This window comes from Bacillus rossius, chromosome 8 (assembly GCF_032445375.1).
Source record: "Bacillus rossius redtenbacheri isolate Brsri chromosome 8, Brsri_v3, whole genome shotgun sequence".
In the NCBI taxonomy this organism is placed as follows: domain Eukaryota; kingdom Metazoa; phylum Arthropoda; class Insecta; order Phasmatodea; family Bacillidae; genus Bacillus; species Bacillus rossius.
The window spans coordinates 58,247,514-58,263,326 of NC_086336.1; the positions used below are offsets into that span (position 1 = coordinate 58,247,514).

The following is a 15,813-nucleotide window of genomic DNA, read 5'->3' on the forward strand; positions in this document are numbered from 1 at the left end:
GACAAATGACGTTTCCATGTGTCGCCAACACTTGTTCACCTGGGCTGGATTATTTACTCGTTGTGAACTATTAATATATTTGTTAACATTTTTATGATATGTGTAACGTGGCCAGCAACGAATTCCTTTTTTTGTTGAGGTTAAAACAATACATAGTACTTTACCCGGTGCTGTCAGTTTCACATGCTTTAGTGTAAAAAATGATCAAGTTTGTCTATTATTCAGCAGTTGTTCGGTGATTTTATTGGTTATGTTTACTGAATATGTATCAGGCATCTTTGAATGCTTTTATGTGTTTATGGTAGGATGCATAGAGTAGATGAGTTGGGATTTAATTACAGTCTTCTTATATAACACATCTTCAGAAATCAAATTTTTTATTTTCATTCCAAAGATAGCAAAATAAATTCGAAGAGTTTGTTGCTGCAATGCAAGCTTCAGGAAAATAAAGTAAAACAAATTAACACATGAACAGAATGGCTCACCAAGCCTGAAGGTGTGAACCGTCGGCACCTACAGTAGTTAAGCCTTACCGTAGGGGAAACCATAGCATGTGGATGTGACCAACACTTATACATTACAGTCAATTGGTCTGACGGCCAGTCACAAATACATAGCTGACTGGAATTGTGGGATGGAAATTTGATAATATCATTGCAGTAAATCCAAACACTGTACTCAAAATTTACAAATATTTTTTTTCTGCATTTTTACCAAAAAAAAAGCTATCTTTATTCAGAGAAGAAGAAAAAAAAAGTCCCATTACAGTCTTGTTGCAACAGCATTCTATGTATAGATTTATTTACATAATATACATATTTATAGTCATATTTTTTATTTATTTAAGCAAACACACTCTTGGGCTGTGTTTACTCAAATTTCATATCAAAAGAAGAATATTAAATATAACAATGGTTATGTCACCCTTCCAGAGGTTTTTCAGTCACAACCAATCTTTGTAAATAACTGTAGTATCCACAACTAAGATCCTTACTACCATTTCCATGCTGCTTCACAAATGTTCTATCAAACACAATAACACACCTAAAATAAAAACTATCATCTTAAAATCACACAAATCTAAAAGATAAAACAGCTAAGGCAATTAGAAGAGAAACATGAAAGTTAACAAAATTACTAGTGTAAGTGTTGTCTTTAAAAACCTATTGTGTTGTAGATAATTTGTACGGACTGAATGTAATATGATTAGAATGTTAATGCTATTGATCTCACTATTACTTAGGCACATCTAAATAGCGGTTCTCTCAACTGCATATAATGGATGGATTGTAATCTACTTGATTATATAGGCCTGCCAAACTAAATACTAGTCATGCCTGTGTACTTAGTTGTTACAGATAAATGCAATTAAAATATGAGGTCCGGCAAAGTAATACGAAACTAGAAAGGAATCTTAAGGTTGGAATAGTAAATGTTGGTAATCCAAGGTGTGATTAATTTTTGCAGTGTGAATGTTTTCAGGAATGCAATCATGTTATCATAAATAAATCTGTGAGTAAAAAGTATAATCTTTGGTACTAAAAAAAAAAAAAAAAACTTATGAAAAATCATTTGCTTCCTATAAAAAAAAAATATTTTTGGGTTCTGCATCCGTGGAGTTCCACTCGGAAACGGTGGTCTCGGGAGCTGTCTCTCGGGACACGAGATCCGAACCGGCAGGGGGGCTGTGAAACATCGCCGCGACTCAGTCTTGCTTGAGAGACGCTCGCCGCTGGCGCCACTTGCCGACGCCCAGCGCCACCAGCTCCCGCTCCTCGTACGCCCACGACAGCAGCACCACCGCGAAGCTCGCGGCGCCGATGCACAAGTGCAGGAGCTTGTGGTCTTCGAACAAGTACTCCTGCGAGAAAACCCGGTGTGCGAGTGACCATCTCCCAGCTGCACACAGTCCATCACTGTGCAAGGTGATGCTAGGGATGACAATATATTGGTACATCAGAAATAATTTATTGCCCATTTTTTAAAAACATAAGTATATATTTTTTTCAATATTACCTAACTTAAATAAAATAATATTTTCCGCACCCCACAACAGTTTGTAACAAAAATAAAATATATAATCCCACGACAGTTCTCCCTTTCACAATACATATACTCCATTATAGCAGACGAAACTGACATCGACTAGTCACAAGAGCATATTTAAGAATTTATTTTTAGTTATTTAACCATCTTTTCGATTTTATTACTTTGTAAATGTTTATCGGTAAGAAAACAATTTGGATTTTGCTTGTAAGAGCTAAACTTGTTTTAGGTAATCTCATTATAAAAGTTTGGACACATTAAGAACTCAATATAAATTTTGATACTATAACAAATAACTTAATATAACAAATTCTTTTATAGCCTTAAAGAATTTTGTCAAATAGAATGTAGGCTACACCATGAACCATACGTTGAAAGTTTAATTAATCCATGCACCACCGAGACATAAAAAGTAAAGATGTTTCTGTATTTTGGTAGCCTGATATATTGCACATGATCAGACTGATTTTTTATTTGCATCATTATCATTCTCGTCATATATTGAAGAACCGACATGTTGATATGTTTAATAATTTTTCGATCCCTCGGTGGTGCAACGGTAAAGTATCAGACTCGCACTTGGTAAGGCACGGGTTAGAATCCCGATTTGGTTTTCCCAAATCAAATTGGGACTGCAGACAAATACTGGGATGGTTCCTTGCAAAGGGGCAAGGGCGATTCCTTACCCACTATCCCTGGCCTATATTGTGTCATGTAGCATTCGGAATGTAGAACAAAAATTTTAAATTACTGTATTATATTATATATACTGTGTTCAACGATGAAGATTCCAATTCATACTTACTAACCATTATCAGACGCGGTCAAGAAGCACCACATCCAAAATGTTTAGGGTGGAAGAGTATGGCGAAGGCGAGATTTAAAAAAAAATTTAAAGAACTGAAAAACACGCTTTCATTAGTTAAACATTAAAAAGTTCACAAATTATAATTTTAAAATATGCGCTTGTGTCAGTAACGGACTAACAGGTAAGGGGTTTATTAGTAGTCATTGACGAGTTCCACAGTCCACCTCCTGGCTCCATCATCGGATCAGCTCGATGGTACCAAATTGTTGTACTGTCATCCGGATTACATGTACTTGCATAGTTTCAAATCAATACGACAATTAGAAGTAGGTTAAAATCGACTTCTGATACGTGTTTACATATTTAGTGCTGGTTACAAGTGAAGCTAATTAAAGCGTGTTAATAAGGTGAATTTAACTACTTCATGGCATGCAGTCTCCTGACAATTCCTAACGCCACGATAATGCATCTAAAATGGAAAGCAAGATGGCGTGGGTGTCAGCGGCGACCAAACGGCTCACCTCGGAGATCTTGGTGACGACTCCGGCCGCGAAGAGGGCCAGGAGGAACAGACGGCCCGGGACCAGCCCGGAGAGAGGGTTGTACGCCGTGCTGCTGTACTTATCTCGGATGAAGATCACGCTGCAACCACGACCAACCAGAAGGAACATTACATACGGTACTCACAAGCATTCACAAATTAACAAGTCGAAAACCACCCAATGTAAAAAGAGTGCCGCAAAAATCTCTTAATCATAAATCAACATTCAGTACAGTCTCGATTACACTAGCTTATTACCGTATTATCCGAGACGACCTGAAGCGCCATTACCAGCAACAGCTGTTGAGACATTTTCTTAAGAACCTAGAAAGTGATGTAAGCATCGTTGAAAGCCTAAAGGAAATCAACCTCAAAGATAGTATTTACTGGTTGGGCAAATCATGGAGTGAAGGGGATGAAAAATCACTTTTTTTTTTGACTAAGCTAACTGAAAACCAAGACGATTTTCTCACTATAGCCATGATATCAAAGAGTTTGCTTATCCGATGTTACAAGGTCCACATTAACTAGGTTAACTGAGACTTTACTGTGTTATCATGATTTGACAGACATTGACTGGCAAAAAAAAAACTAAAAGCATTACCCACCAATTAAAAGCTTGGCGTCAGTAACAGCTGGCCGAATCTCCAGAGATTTGATCACACTAGTGGACTAAACAGTGCATTTAATCATCACACTTAAATTTGAGAGAATATTGTAGACTTTTAGAACTACAATGTTTGCACATAGAAATTTAGGTAATTATTTTGCATTAGAAAATTAAACTGTAAAATTTATATTTATTTATTTTGTTTTTAACAATTCGTTCTTAAATAAATTGTTAAAACAATTTGATTATATATTAATGTTATTTAATACATGAACCACACATGTTAAGTTTGTATGAAAAACACGCTTACAGTAACACACGTGCTATCCGTCATTAAATATAGACTAGTACTTGGAAACACAATTTCTACGTCTCCTGTGCATGAGGCATGTCGGGCTATACCATATGTAATGGGGAGGGAAAACATTATTGTAGTCCACTAAGGATTAAAATAATCCTTTTAAAAACCTTATGCAGCTGAGTTTCTTTCGTTTTATTTTTCTGACTTCACCCCCAGGAGGAAGGAGTCCGGACCCCACGGACCTCCCCCCTGTGGCAGACTCCTTGGAACCGTCGGGCAGCCGTCACCTGTGAGCGATCCTGGCCGCCATGTTGCAGCAGTTGGCGAGGATGAAGCCCACGCCACCCAGCAGCGTCGTGAGGGCCCAGGACACGAACAGGAACGACACGGACAGCACGGCCATGAGCAAGTTGTACCTGCGCACACACCCACCCACACACACACACGTAACATGTTTGCAGAGTGAGCTTTACGAAAACACATAGCACAAGTAGGCACAAGAATATATGGTTGAATTGCGATAAAATCGAATAACACCAAAAAGCATGTCAATACACCAGTAACACAGAATTCAAGTTAATACACAACAAAGTACCAAAAGGCTGTTGAAATATAGTAATCAGCATTTTCAATCAAAACTCAACTGTAATGACAAATATGACTTTTTAAGATATTAAATTCAATGAAAGTAATTTATTTAGCATTAAGTTTTTACCAAAATTGATATACCTAATTTCTTTCTTTTAATCTTACAACTGTAATTAGTAGGTAACTCTTTTTTTTAAATTACAAAATTAATACATTTTTCAACACACAAATACTTAAAATTTTACACATATTGGTCAAAATGACGACTGTTTTGGAGAAATTAATATCATGGAACATTTAAGTGTCATATTTGTTCAGTAATATGCTATCGTTTTTAATAAATATATTTCATAAGATTAAAAACAATGAACATTGAAAACTCCTGTTTTAAAAATGAAATTGGCCTGAAAATAAAACCATAAAATCTTGTATCTGCCAATTAGTCTAGTGATGGACGGTATGGATAAAATCCTATACCAATCCAATAACCGACTACAGAGGTCACCTGACACATCCCGAAGAAACAGAAACCTATGATAATGCACCTAAAAAAATAATATCACCGAATCATGTTTGACCAGCAGAGAAAATTAATTGTGGCAACAGCCAGTGAACTGGGATTTAATTGAATCTGCACACATTTGTGGATTATAAACTATCTCTTAAAGATAAGTTGAACTTTGAACTCATTGCTTTTCCTACCGTCTCTGGTCAGCAAAAGAATCTTATGCTCCATGTAACTCAGCCAATCAGAAATCATGCATGGCTATGAAGAAAGTCAGTATTATAATAACAACACCAAAATAAAATTAAAATTTTTTTGACATGTATTTTTTTTTGCAAATAATAACAGTAGAAAGCTTCAGAAATTCAATGTTTATGTTTATAAGTAATAAATCAGTATCTTAATAGGTAATTATTTATTAAAATTTTTTTTTTGTTAAATGACAAAAAAAATAATTTTACAGCATAAAATTTCAGCACAGCACAAAACACATTATGCCTTTGACTAGTTAAGAAACACAACATTCAATAATAGCCTTAAATTACAGAAAAATTTGAGTAAATGTTGCCTACAGATCTATAAAGATGGGTGACAACTGAATGTACGAAATTGTACTTTCTTTTCATTGAATAATTTTTTTTTATGTATCGATTGGAAACAATTACATCGGAAATCCAGAATATCGGGAAGATCAGCCGATACCGGCTCAAAACAACAAGCAAAATAATTGCCAAAAGAACTGTAAGGAAACCCGCTCAAGACGATTGCAGATGGTAAAATTCTTGTGTTAAACTTTTTTTTTCTTCATCAAACGTCGTATGAAACTATTAAGGTTCAGTATTTGAGACCGTGAATTTGTAAATATTCCAAGGCTAAAATCTGAATCATTTTGAAATAGCATCTTTGCTTTGTAACATCATCCCCTTCCGAGAAGTCTCACTGGAGCCCAGTGGCGTAGCCATGATTTGTGTGTGGGGGAGGGGGGGGGGGGTGTTGAGTAGCATGCGCCGCCCCCCCCCCCCCCCAACCCGTATTAAAGCGGGGTCCTCCCCCGGGGAAAATTTGGATTTTTAAGGTGTACAATAGTAGTGCTATTTTAGCAGTTTTCGGTAGGAGGTACTTAAATTTAAATATTGTAATGGTATAAAATTTTTATTAATTTTTAATATGAAATTTGTTTTGAGCGATGAATAAGAAATTAATTAAAGATTTGGTGCTAAGGGGAGGGGTTTGGGTTTGAACCCCTAAAACCCCACCCCCCTGGCTTCGCCCCTGCTGGAGCCACCTCTGGTCGTCGCAGCGACGTGGCACACCTGTCGAGCTGGCCGGTGCTCATGGTGGCGAAGGCGTAGCACTCGGTGATGCCGTTGACGGCGAGCAGCAGCACCGAGAGGCAGTGGAACCTCATGAGCACGGGGCCCGGGCCGCGGGCGAGACGGGCCCCCCCGTACAGCGCGAGCAGCAGCGTGGCGTACGACTGGCCAAACACCAGGATCACCAGCCCCAGGCTGGCGATGCAGCGCAGCAGCCGGCGCAGCACGCCGGACGACTCCGCCATGTGTTTCTGGCGACACCGCACCGCCACTTCCCATTCGCTGCTTCGCAGACATCATCATCGCCACCGGGAGACGTCCGAGGGCTCGCGGTCGCCTCCCGCGGGAGGTGTGAAGGACAACACAAGTCCAGGAACCTTTCATCTACCACTCAGAAACCCTATATGTACTGACTTCCAAATGTTAGCATGAACGTAACTCACCCATTTTCACTCACTTTATCATTCAAAATTATTTATTTACCCATTCACCAACATACAAAATAAATGAGTCAGTTGGATTTCCCTGGAATTTTTTAATGTAATAAAGTACTGAACCTTTGTAGTTCTAATTGCATCTTCATAAATTAAATCAGATAGTAGGTATAATGGTAATTAGGTCCTGTTTGTATAAACCAAAATGCAGCATGATGTATTTTAAAAAAGGTAACAAAACAAAGTAACTACGTTTTGAAACAGTGTTTTGAGACTCAAAACTATCAGAAAGTAATGTCAGTTAAAAAAAAAAGTCAAGCTAAAAGACTCAATTGATGCAAAACCTACTAATGATTTGTCTTTTAAATTTATAATGAATCAGTGTACAAATGAAATGTAAAATTTTCAGACATGTTTAAAATACTTCATTACCTTCAATATTTTGTTAGAAATTTCAATACTTACCAACTTAACCTGAAATTAACTACATAAATATCTTACTGTGTGTCAGTAAGAGATTTTAACTGACCATTTTCACTTAACCAGGAAGTTATCAAAATCAGAAAATTTATGAACCAAATAAATTTGATTTCAACTTTAATAATTATTCAGCGTAACCTACAAGTCATCTTTTTCATCTCTCTACAGTATTCCCCTACCAACCATTGGGGATAAGTTTTTTAAATTCCAGGTTCGGCCTATTAGCTATTAGGTACATGCAGAAATGTACTTTCCACAAAGTATGTACTGAACATACTAATGGCGTCAAAAGCATCACTGGGGAATAATTGCTTATTATATATTATTGATTGTTTAACTTTGAAACTTGGTACTGTAATTATTTTTACTGGTTACCAGTATATTGAGAAAAATTGTTTAAATATTACACCAACTTTGGCTAAACTTATATGTTGCAATGGTGGGATCGTAATTGAAAATGGTAAATAACATGATCAGTTGTTGGAACGAATGTATGAATTGGTTTGATGTCTCGAGAAAATTGAGGTCTCTTAAGAACGGGTAACAGAAAACAGAGAACCCCAACGTTTCCTCCTTGCCGAGATCAAACCAGGGTTCGCATCGCCGGGGAGGCGAGCGATGTGAACGAACACCCAACCCCGGCTGTCGGGAGCCGCAGACGGCTGCCGAGTCGAGAGACCTGGTTCTGCTCCTGGATGGAAGCGTCGCGGTGCACCATCTGCGAGAAGTAGAAGTAGGCGGCGTCCTCGACGGGGCGGAAGAGAAAGCGGGCCGCCAGGGAGCCCAGGTTGTTGACCACGTCGTACATGCCCTGCTCGCGGAAGCTCAGCACCGAGGACACCGTCATGACGTAGCGCTCGCCCTCCGTCAGCACCTGCTTCAGCACGCCCTGCTTGAAGAAGCTCCAGGTGAGGGCGGCCAGGCGGCGGTCGATGGGCGGCTGTCACGACAACGAACCACTCCAAGCATCACGCCAACATGCGTTATTTCTTACTGCATGGTGTAACATCAACATGCACAAGTTAATACAAGACTCTGTAAAGTTACAATGTACGTACACATGTCAGATTATAAAAGAGAGGGAAATTTTCCAAAAAAAAAAAAAATGTAACTCTACTAGAAATTTTAATTCTAAAATATTTACAATTTAATGAATGTAATTTTAGTCTTAATTTACACCACTAAATTAAAGATCACATATAACAGAAAAAACATTGTATTCCTTGTTTGGCAGAGTGCCTCTCAGAGAGCAGTGAAAAAGTAATTTTCCAAATTAGTAACCAGTGTTAGATACCATAATTCATTTCTTCATAAACTTTTGTCGTAGCAAAATGTAAACACAGTTAACGGTATGCTGGCAAACTGTACATTTTGTCAAGGGTTACTAAAGGATTTGGATGGATGAGCCAACCTGGATTGTAAAAAAAATTCCTGTTTCGATTGAAAAAGGGCAATGTGAGTACAGTTATTGATTTCTGTTACTTTTCCCTCTTACCGGAACGATTGAAATGATGCGAAAACCAAAATTTGTAAATGCAAACACCAGTGAAGGCTCGAACATCAGCCAAACGGGGACAGTCACTCGAAGGTTATCAGGGAAACTCGTGCAACTTACCAAACCGTCGACCTTGGCCGGCAGGAAGTCGTACAGGGACCTGAACGGGAAGTCGTCGTCGGGGTCGTCCGCCGGGGCGGGGCCGTCCTTCTTGCGGAGCGCGGCCCTCCGGTTGCGGTCCCTGATGTACGCGTAGAAGTACGCGTAGAAGCCGAGGGAGTAGACGGTGGCAGAGGCCAGCTGCGCCACGGAGAAGGCCACGACGGCGCGGTTCGGGCTGTGCACGATGAGCGGCACGAAGATCGCCGTGCGCACCAGGACCAGCGCGGTGTCTAGGACCACCTGCAACACAAGCAGTGCTTCCGGACTCGAGCGGTCGGCCGGTAATTTCTTTATTGTTGTAAATGGAACACAAAAAAAAAAAATCCATGTAAATTTACAGATATTTTTTGTAAAAAAAAAAACTTTAAAGTTAACACGAGAACTACTGTATGAATTTCAAAATAGCGTTCGCAGTAATACTGGGTTCAGATTCTTGTCTGGGAATTTATTGCTTTGTGTTGTTCCTCACACACAGACCGCAGAGGTTGGAGAAGCAACGGTGACCATCATTTTACTTACGGAAAGAGAACATCTTATTAGACAAGAATTAAGTATGTAGGTATATGAAATTAATCAACATTTATAACGGTTCGTTATAGACAAAATAAACAGTTCAACGCCGATTGCAAATTTTGATGTTTTTTATTATTTTTATTTTTCTAAACAGAATGCCCCGACGAATCCAAACACTTAAAATAGTTCATTCACTCGTTCCACACATCTATCTGCCGTCGAAAACTGCTGGTAGCTCGCATGACGAGAAATTACCGGAAAATAATCGCGTAGATTGAGTCCTTCAGTAATCTTTTACTGCAAGTACAAGAAAATGGGACGACCTCGAAGAGAACCGCACCCAGCGAAAACGAATTCCGCCCCGAGCCAACATGCCTACGAAGGTGGCCGCAATTTCTAATTAAATTATATCCAAAACGAAAAAAAAGAAAATTAGGTTGATTTAAATATAGGCCTGGCTCCACCACCAACGTGAAATGATCTCTTCGTAAATTACATGATAATTTAGCGAGAAGCCATCGAACGCGACCTACTCGTCCAGCGTTCGACAGACGACTGGTGATCTCATGAACTCGTCTCCTACACGCAGGGAGTAGACGTCACATGACCTCACCGACCAATCACACGCACTCTTCATTCACGCTACAGATATCAGCCAATTACAGAGCAAGTTACAACACATGAAAAAATCTTTTACACACAGAACTCTGGGCTTCCCCTGATCAGTCTCTTTTCAATTTCACCTCGAAATCGGGGACTCCCATTCTCGTTCTCTCTCCCACACCGTGAGAGAGCAGTTATCACCCAGTTCCCATGCAGGGGGGAAATTACCATCTTTATCTCGGTTGGCGGGGAAGCACTGTTCCTTTCTCACTTACACTTCCAGGCCTCTCATGCCTCTCTTTCTAACCATCACACCAGCCCAGACACAGTCCCGTGATTTATAATTATATTACAACACGTTAATAAAATTTAAGAACAATAATTATAATACGAATTACTTTACAAAATTAAAATTATTGAGAAAAAACCTGTAAAAGTAGGCCTAAACAGGTAAAAATCTAGTACAACGGATCATTTGTGAATAATTACATAAAAATTACTAATGATAGAAAATGTCTAATAAAATACAAAATACCTTCTTAAAAACATAGCAAGTGAAAAATATCAACCCTAAAATATATAACAAACGGTAAAATATCATTAGAAAGACTTTTTAAGAAATATTTACATTCATTAAAATAGTTTAAAAGAAAAATTATTTAATTAGGAGGGCAGGGTTCTGCAACATTACACATTAAAAACTATTCTACCCACGAGTTGTCAATGTACATTTTTACTGTATGCATAAAAATAAATACATTCCATAGATAATTATATAGGTATAATTAAACATTAATTTATAAAAAAAAATTTGTACAGAGATTATATGTTTTCTTTTTCAAACAAAAAAATCAATGTTCACCAACATGTTACATTAGTTATGAGAGATAAGAATGATTAACAAAGTTAACATCAATTTTTATACAGTTTTATATATATATATATATATATATATATATATATATATAAATATATATATATATAATATATATATATATATATATATATATATATATATATATATATATATATATGCAGATTGAGACACCCTTAAAATGTCAGTAAGTTTTATTAATGCAAAGTATTAAAAACACTGTAGATAAAAAAATTTTATACTGCACCTTTACAAATTACAAATTATATAAATAAAAAAAAATTGGTCACACTGCCACAGACTGCTTTCTTGTAAAAAAAACTTAAGCTTCTTGTTTCTCCCTTGTGTACCCTCCTCAACACATCTGCTTCCCAAGAATGGCAGATTATCAAGCGGAATGGCAGAACCAGCACACACAACAGCCATTTTGGCATGACATGCCGCTAATCAGACGGCCCAGGAAATTCAGTTTGCTCGTCAAAAGCTTGGCAAACTTACTTTTGACAGATGAAGCGTCACTTATGCCACTTTAGTCCGCTCTTATTTATAGCTTTATGAACCTTGAGACCTCCTTTCACCCTTCTTGCCCACCACCATACATCACAGCTTGCGGTTTCAAAAAAAAAACGACAAGCAAATCACTCTTTTGACAGCAAGTGGCACGAGAAAAGCTGTTAGTAAACATGGTATTTATTTACTAATTTAACTCATTTTAAATACCTGTGTGTTTGAATTTATATTTTTACCCCATAAGTAGGGCCATGAAAATTTCGCGAAAAAGATCCCGAGAGTAGCTGGAAGTTAAAACGCTGTAGCATCGTCTGTGTTTCGTGATTGGGTGAGTTACTCCGACGTGCACGTCGATTGTTACAATAACCAATCACACTCATTCAACGCGGAAGCAAACAACGCGTCCTTAGTGGCTCGTGCAAACAAGGCAACGACTTCTCTCGCAGACGGCCGCCAATCACAAATGAAGAAACCGCTGGTGCGGGTATACCTTGTTTGCAGTCTAGTAGGCGTTCAGATTTTTTCGCGAAAAATTTCCTGCCCCCTACCCATAAGGTAATTTTTAATGTACTCGTAATCAACAAGTTGGGAGTCACAGTGGCAGCATGGTACACCGAGGGGAAGGTCCCGCACCTTGAGCCTGACGAAGAGGAAGGCCTGGGAGACGAGGTAGACGGGCTCGCAGCACATCTCGACGACGCAGCTGACGCAGATGGACCAGACCCCCAGGGCGTAGTGCTGCGTGATGTCCTCGCTGGGCGGTTCCAGGACGTGCAGCCACACGTAGCCAAACACCAGGCAGCACAGCTGGCACAGGGGCACCCTGCGGGAACGGCAGGTGCCGAGTCGGCTTCACGGTCGTGGCCCGGCTCCTTGCACATGCATCAACACTCAGGGACGTCGGAACGTTTTCATGAGTTGGGGGGGGGGGGGGAGGGGGGGGAAAGATGTATCATACTTACCTTAGTCCTAGAGCGGGGGGTCCGGGGGCCCTCCCCCTGAAAAATTTGGAATTTTAGATGCAAAATTCTGCTATTTAATGAGTTCCGAACCAAAATATTTAAATATACCATTCCAAGAATTTGATGACGTAGTATGTATTAAATATTACTCTGACAGTAGATGTAGTACAATTTAAATAAAATACCATCTAGGAACTTGCAATCATTTACAGTATACTGACAATCATAAATTTGATTTTCTAATGCAACGTTTATAACTAGGTACTGGTTGAGAAAAATACTACTAGGACCAAACATTTATTCTGGGAAAAGGAGGGGGTTGAAATGCTACTCTGGCCCCCCCCCCCCCCCCCCATGCATAACAGCACGGGGGCGACTCGCCCCTGCTGCCCCCCCTCTTTCGACGTCCCTGTAAACACTTCAAGTTGCAGGTACTGGGGTTTTAAATTCTGTTGATCATTACGTTTTTATTCGAAAACTGTTCCTATTTGAATTGAAATAAAAGTTTTATGATGAATTTTGCAATTTATACTTCTCACGAGAATACAATTGCCGAGCCGCCAAAATGGCCCTGCGCGTGGACGTTTAAAGTGGCATTACTTTTGAGGTGATTTTGCATTGAAGGAAATCTTACTTTACAAGTTTACCTTACCGTAAGGGTAGTCTTTATTATCTAAGATAATTTCACACATTTATTTGATTCAAGGTAATTTTTTACTTTTAGTTGAGGACACCACATTTATTGAAAATAGGAGTTTATGTAAATATTACACCAAAATGAGCTATTATTTATGATAATACAGTACACTCCCGATTAACTGCAAATTTAAGTGGCAGGGCCACCGCGGATAATCCGCAAAAGAGCCGAAGATTGGAAACAAAAAAGGAAAAATTATTTTTGAACTTAAAAATCTAAACATTTATGTACAGTAAAAGTTACAATTAACAGTAAAAAAATTGTAATGATGCTAAAATTTTAGTATTTTACTAAATAATTAACATACAATACATTTCAGTAATGTAAAAATAAAAGTGCTCAACCATACAACTAGAAACAAAGTGCGACAGAGACGAAAATAGTAACGCATGCCAGCCTACTGCGTGAGTTCCGAGAAGGCCTGTGGCGTTTTACTGTATACTGCACACAATACATTCAACAGTAGAGTTCAAATTTGCTCACTTGTAATAAAATACAGATTTATATATGTGCTATATTTTTTCGTAGCATGCACGGATAATAGGGAGTTTAATGCAATTCACTAAAACAAAAAAAATTAAATATCCATTAAAAAAAAACACACATTCAATCTCCAACTATGAAGGAACTACAGTTTCAAGCTTGCATATTGGCATCTCTCTCACACGTGTAACCAAAGCTGGCTCGCGGGAGCAAGCACGTACGTCAGCCACAGCAGGTTGACGACCTGTGCCCAGTTGTGCTCCGTCGTCTTGCTGAGGCACGCCCGGCGGAACGCCTCCCTGCTCAGGTACAAGATGGTCGACTCGAGCAGCAGCAGTCTCACGTTCATCACGCCAACCACCGCCTGGCTGACGTACCGCAGCACAAACGCGTTCAGGACAAACGTGATACATCGGAACAGGATCTGCAACGCAGCATCACCCATCTTCTAAGGGCCGCCTACGCTGCTGTGTCTGAGGGTGTGTATATAGAAATTTGTAAAAATATTACCTACAAGAGATCAAAAAAATTTATTTACCTCAAGAAATAAAGGACTTTGGAGAGAGCATACGCTGAGGCATTAAGGGCTATCACAATTTATAATGAAGTGACTAGAGAATGGCGACAGCTCTTGACTGAAACCCTACTGAAATATTTATAGAATGCAAGAGCTATATAAATATAACATTATTTGGTAAATCTGTATATAGAAAATTTCTGTTATTTAGGCATTCACGCACACACGGCAAAATATAAAATGGCGTCTGTTGAATGATTACATAGGGCTTGTATTGCAAAATAAGAACGGCGATATCTCCAAAAGTAATTGGAATTTTTAATCTCCGCAGGCGGTTCTGAAAAGAGGACGTAAGATAGCATATTATGAAAGTTATTTCATATTTGTACGATTTTTTTTGGCGCTAATCCGTACAATACAGATTTACCCATTATTTTGCCAACCAATTTTAGGGATCGTTACTAGACATTTTTTTGCTGTAACATGGCTGGGCATAAAATAAACTCCTACATCAAAAATTTATATTTTTGGAATGGATGTGTTATTTTCGGACTCAGTTACTTATTCATCATTACATTATACTAATATCAAAAATTCTAAAGAATTTGTTTGTTGTTGATTCCCAGTTCAGGGACTAAATATGTGGAATGCACCAAGAGCTTGAGTTTTTCTGGTTTAAAACAATTTTTTTTTTTTCCAAAACCATTTTTTTGCCTACAACTTTCATAATAAAAAAAGTGATACAATTTTTTTTTTAAACTTTTAATTTACTTTTTGCAGTTGCACCTGTTTGATTAGCTGCTACAATTCAATGTGATACTTTATTCTAATTTTATGAACAAAAAAAAAATTGTTTCCGAATTACTGACTAGACGCCAGGTTGCATTATTTAACCGTTTAAGGTCTTACCTGGAAAACTATGTTAAATGTAGCGTTCTCAAGACTACTCTTTAGAAAGCTTCGAGCCATGTCAAAAATTTAAGATATAAAATATTGCTTTTCAAACTCTAAACACTCTCTCGAACATATTTGTGTGCCACCAATAAAATCAAATTGGTAAATGTTTGGCAGTACAAAATTGACCGGAAAACGTTAACTTTAAAGCAAAAGAACCGATGACAACAGCACATTGCCACATAGTTAAAAATTCTCTATCCCGGACGCGACGTTGTTTTCTTTTTGTCACACGGTAGCAGACGACGTGACGAATCGGCTTGCTACAAACCTTGGTAAATATATTCGACTAATATTCGTAAAACAAATAATGTAAAATAACATAAAAAAAGAAAAAAATCTATATTTTATGTAAACTAAATTCTATTAATGAGATTGCAATGATACTAAAATTCTTCTTCTTGGAAGTTTGATTTC

At 38.3% G+C, this 15,813-nt stretch overlaps 1 protein-coding gene across 2 annotated transcripts; it reads right to left on the reverse strand.

Moving 5' to 3' along the window:
* Window positions 1-360: 360 nt before the first annotated feature.
* LOC134535019 (protein RFT1 homolog) lies at window positions 361-15,637 on the reverse strand. Of its 2 annotated transcripts, XM_063373848.1 has the most exons (9): window positions 15,352-15,637; window positions 14,147-14,349; window positions 12,417-12,606; window positions 9,242-9,523; window positions 8,306-8,566; window positions 6,713-6,963; window positions 4,594-4,722; window positions 3,376-3,496; window positions 361-1,861 (listed from the first exon to the last, which is right to left on the reverse strand). In XM_063373848.1, exons 1-9 carry the CDS (start codon window positions 15,409-15,411, stop codon window positions 1,706-1,708), a joined length of 1,653 nt encoding a protein of 550 aa, XP_063229918.1. In that variant the 5' UTR covers window positions 15,412-15,637; the 3' UTR covers window positions 361-1,705. The 2 variants fall into 2 exon arrangements, 1 of the variants encoding a protein (XP_063229918.1); XR_010075567.1 differs by lacking the exon at window positions 361-1,861 and having other exon boundaries at window positions 3,410-3,496; window positions 4,474-4,722; window positions 15,352-15,630.
* Between the last annotated feature and the right edge of the window lie 176 nt (window positions 15,638-15,813).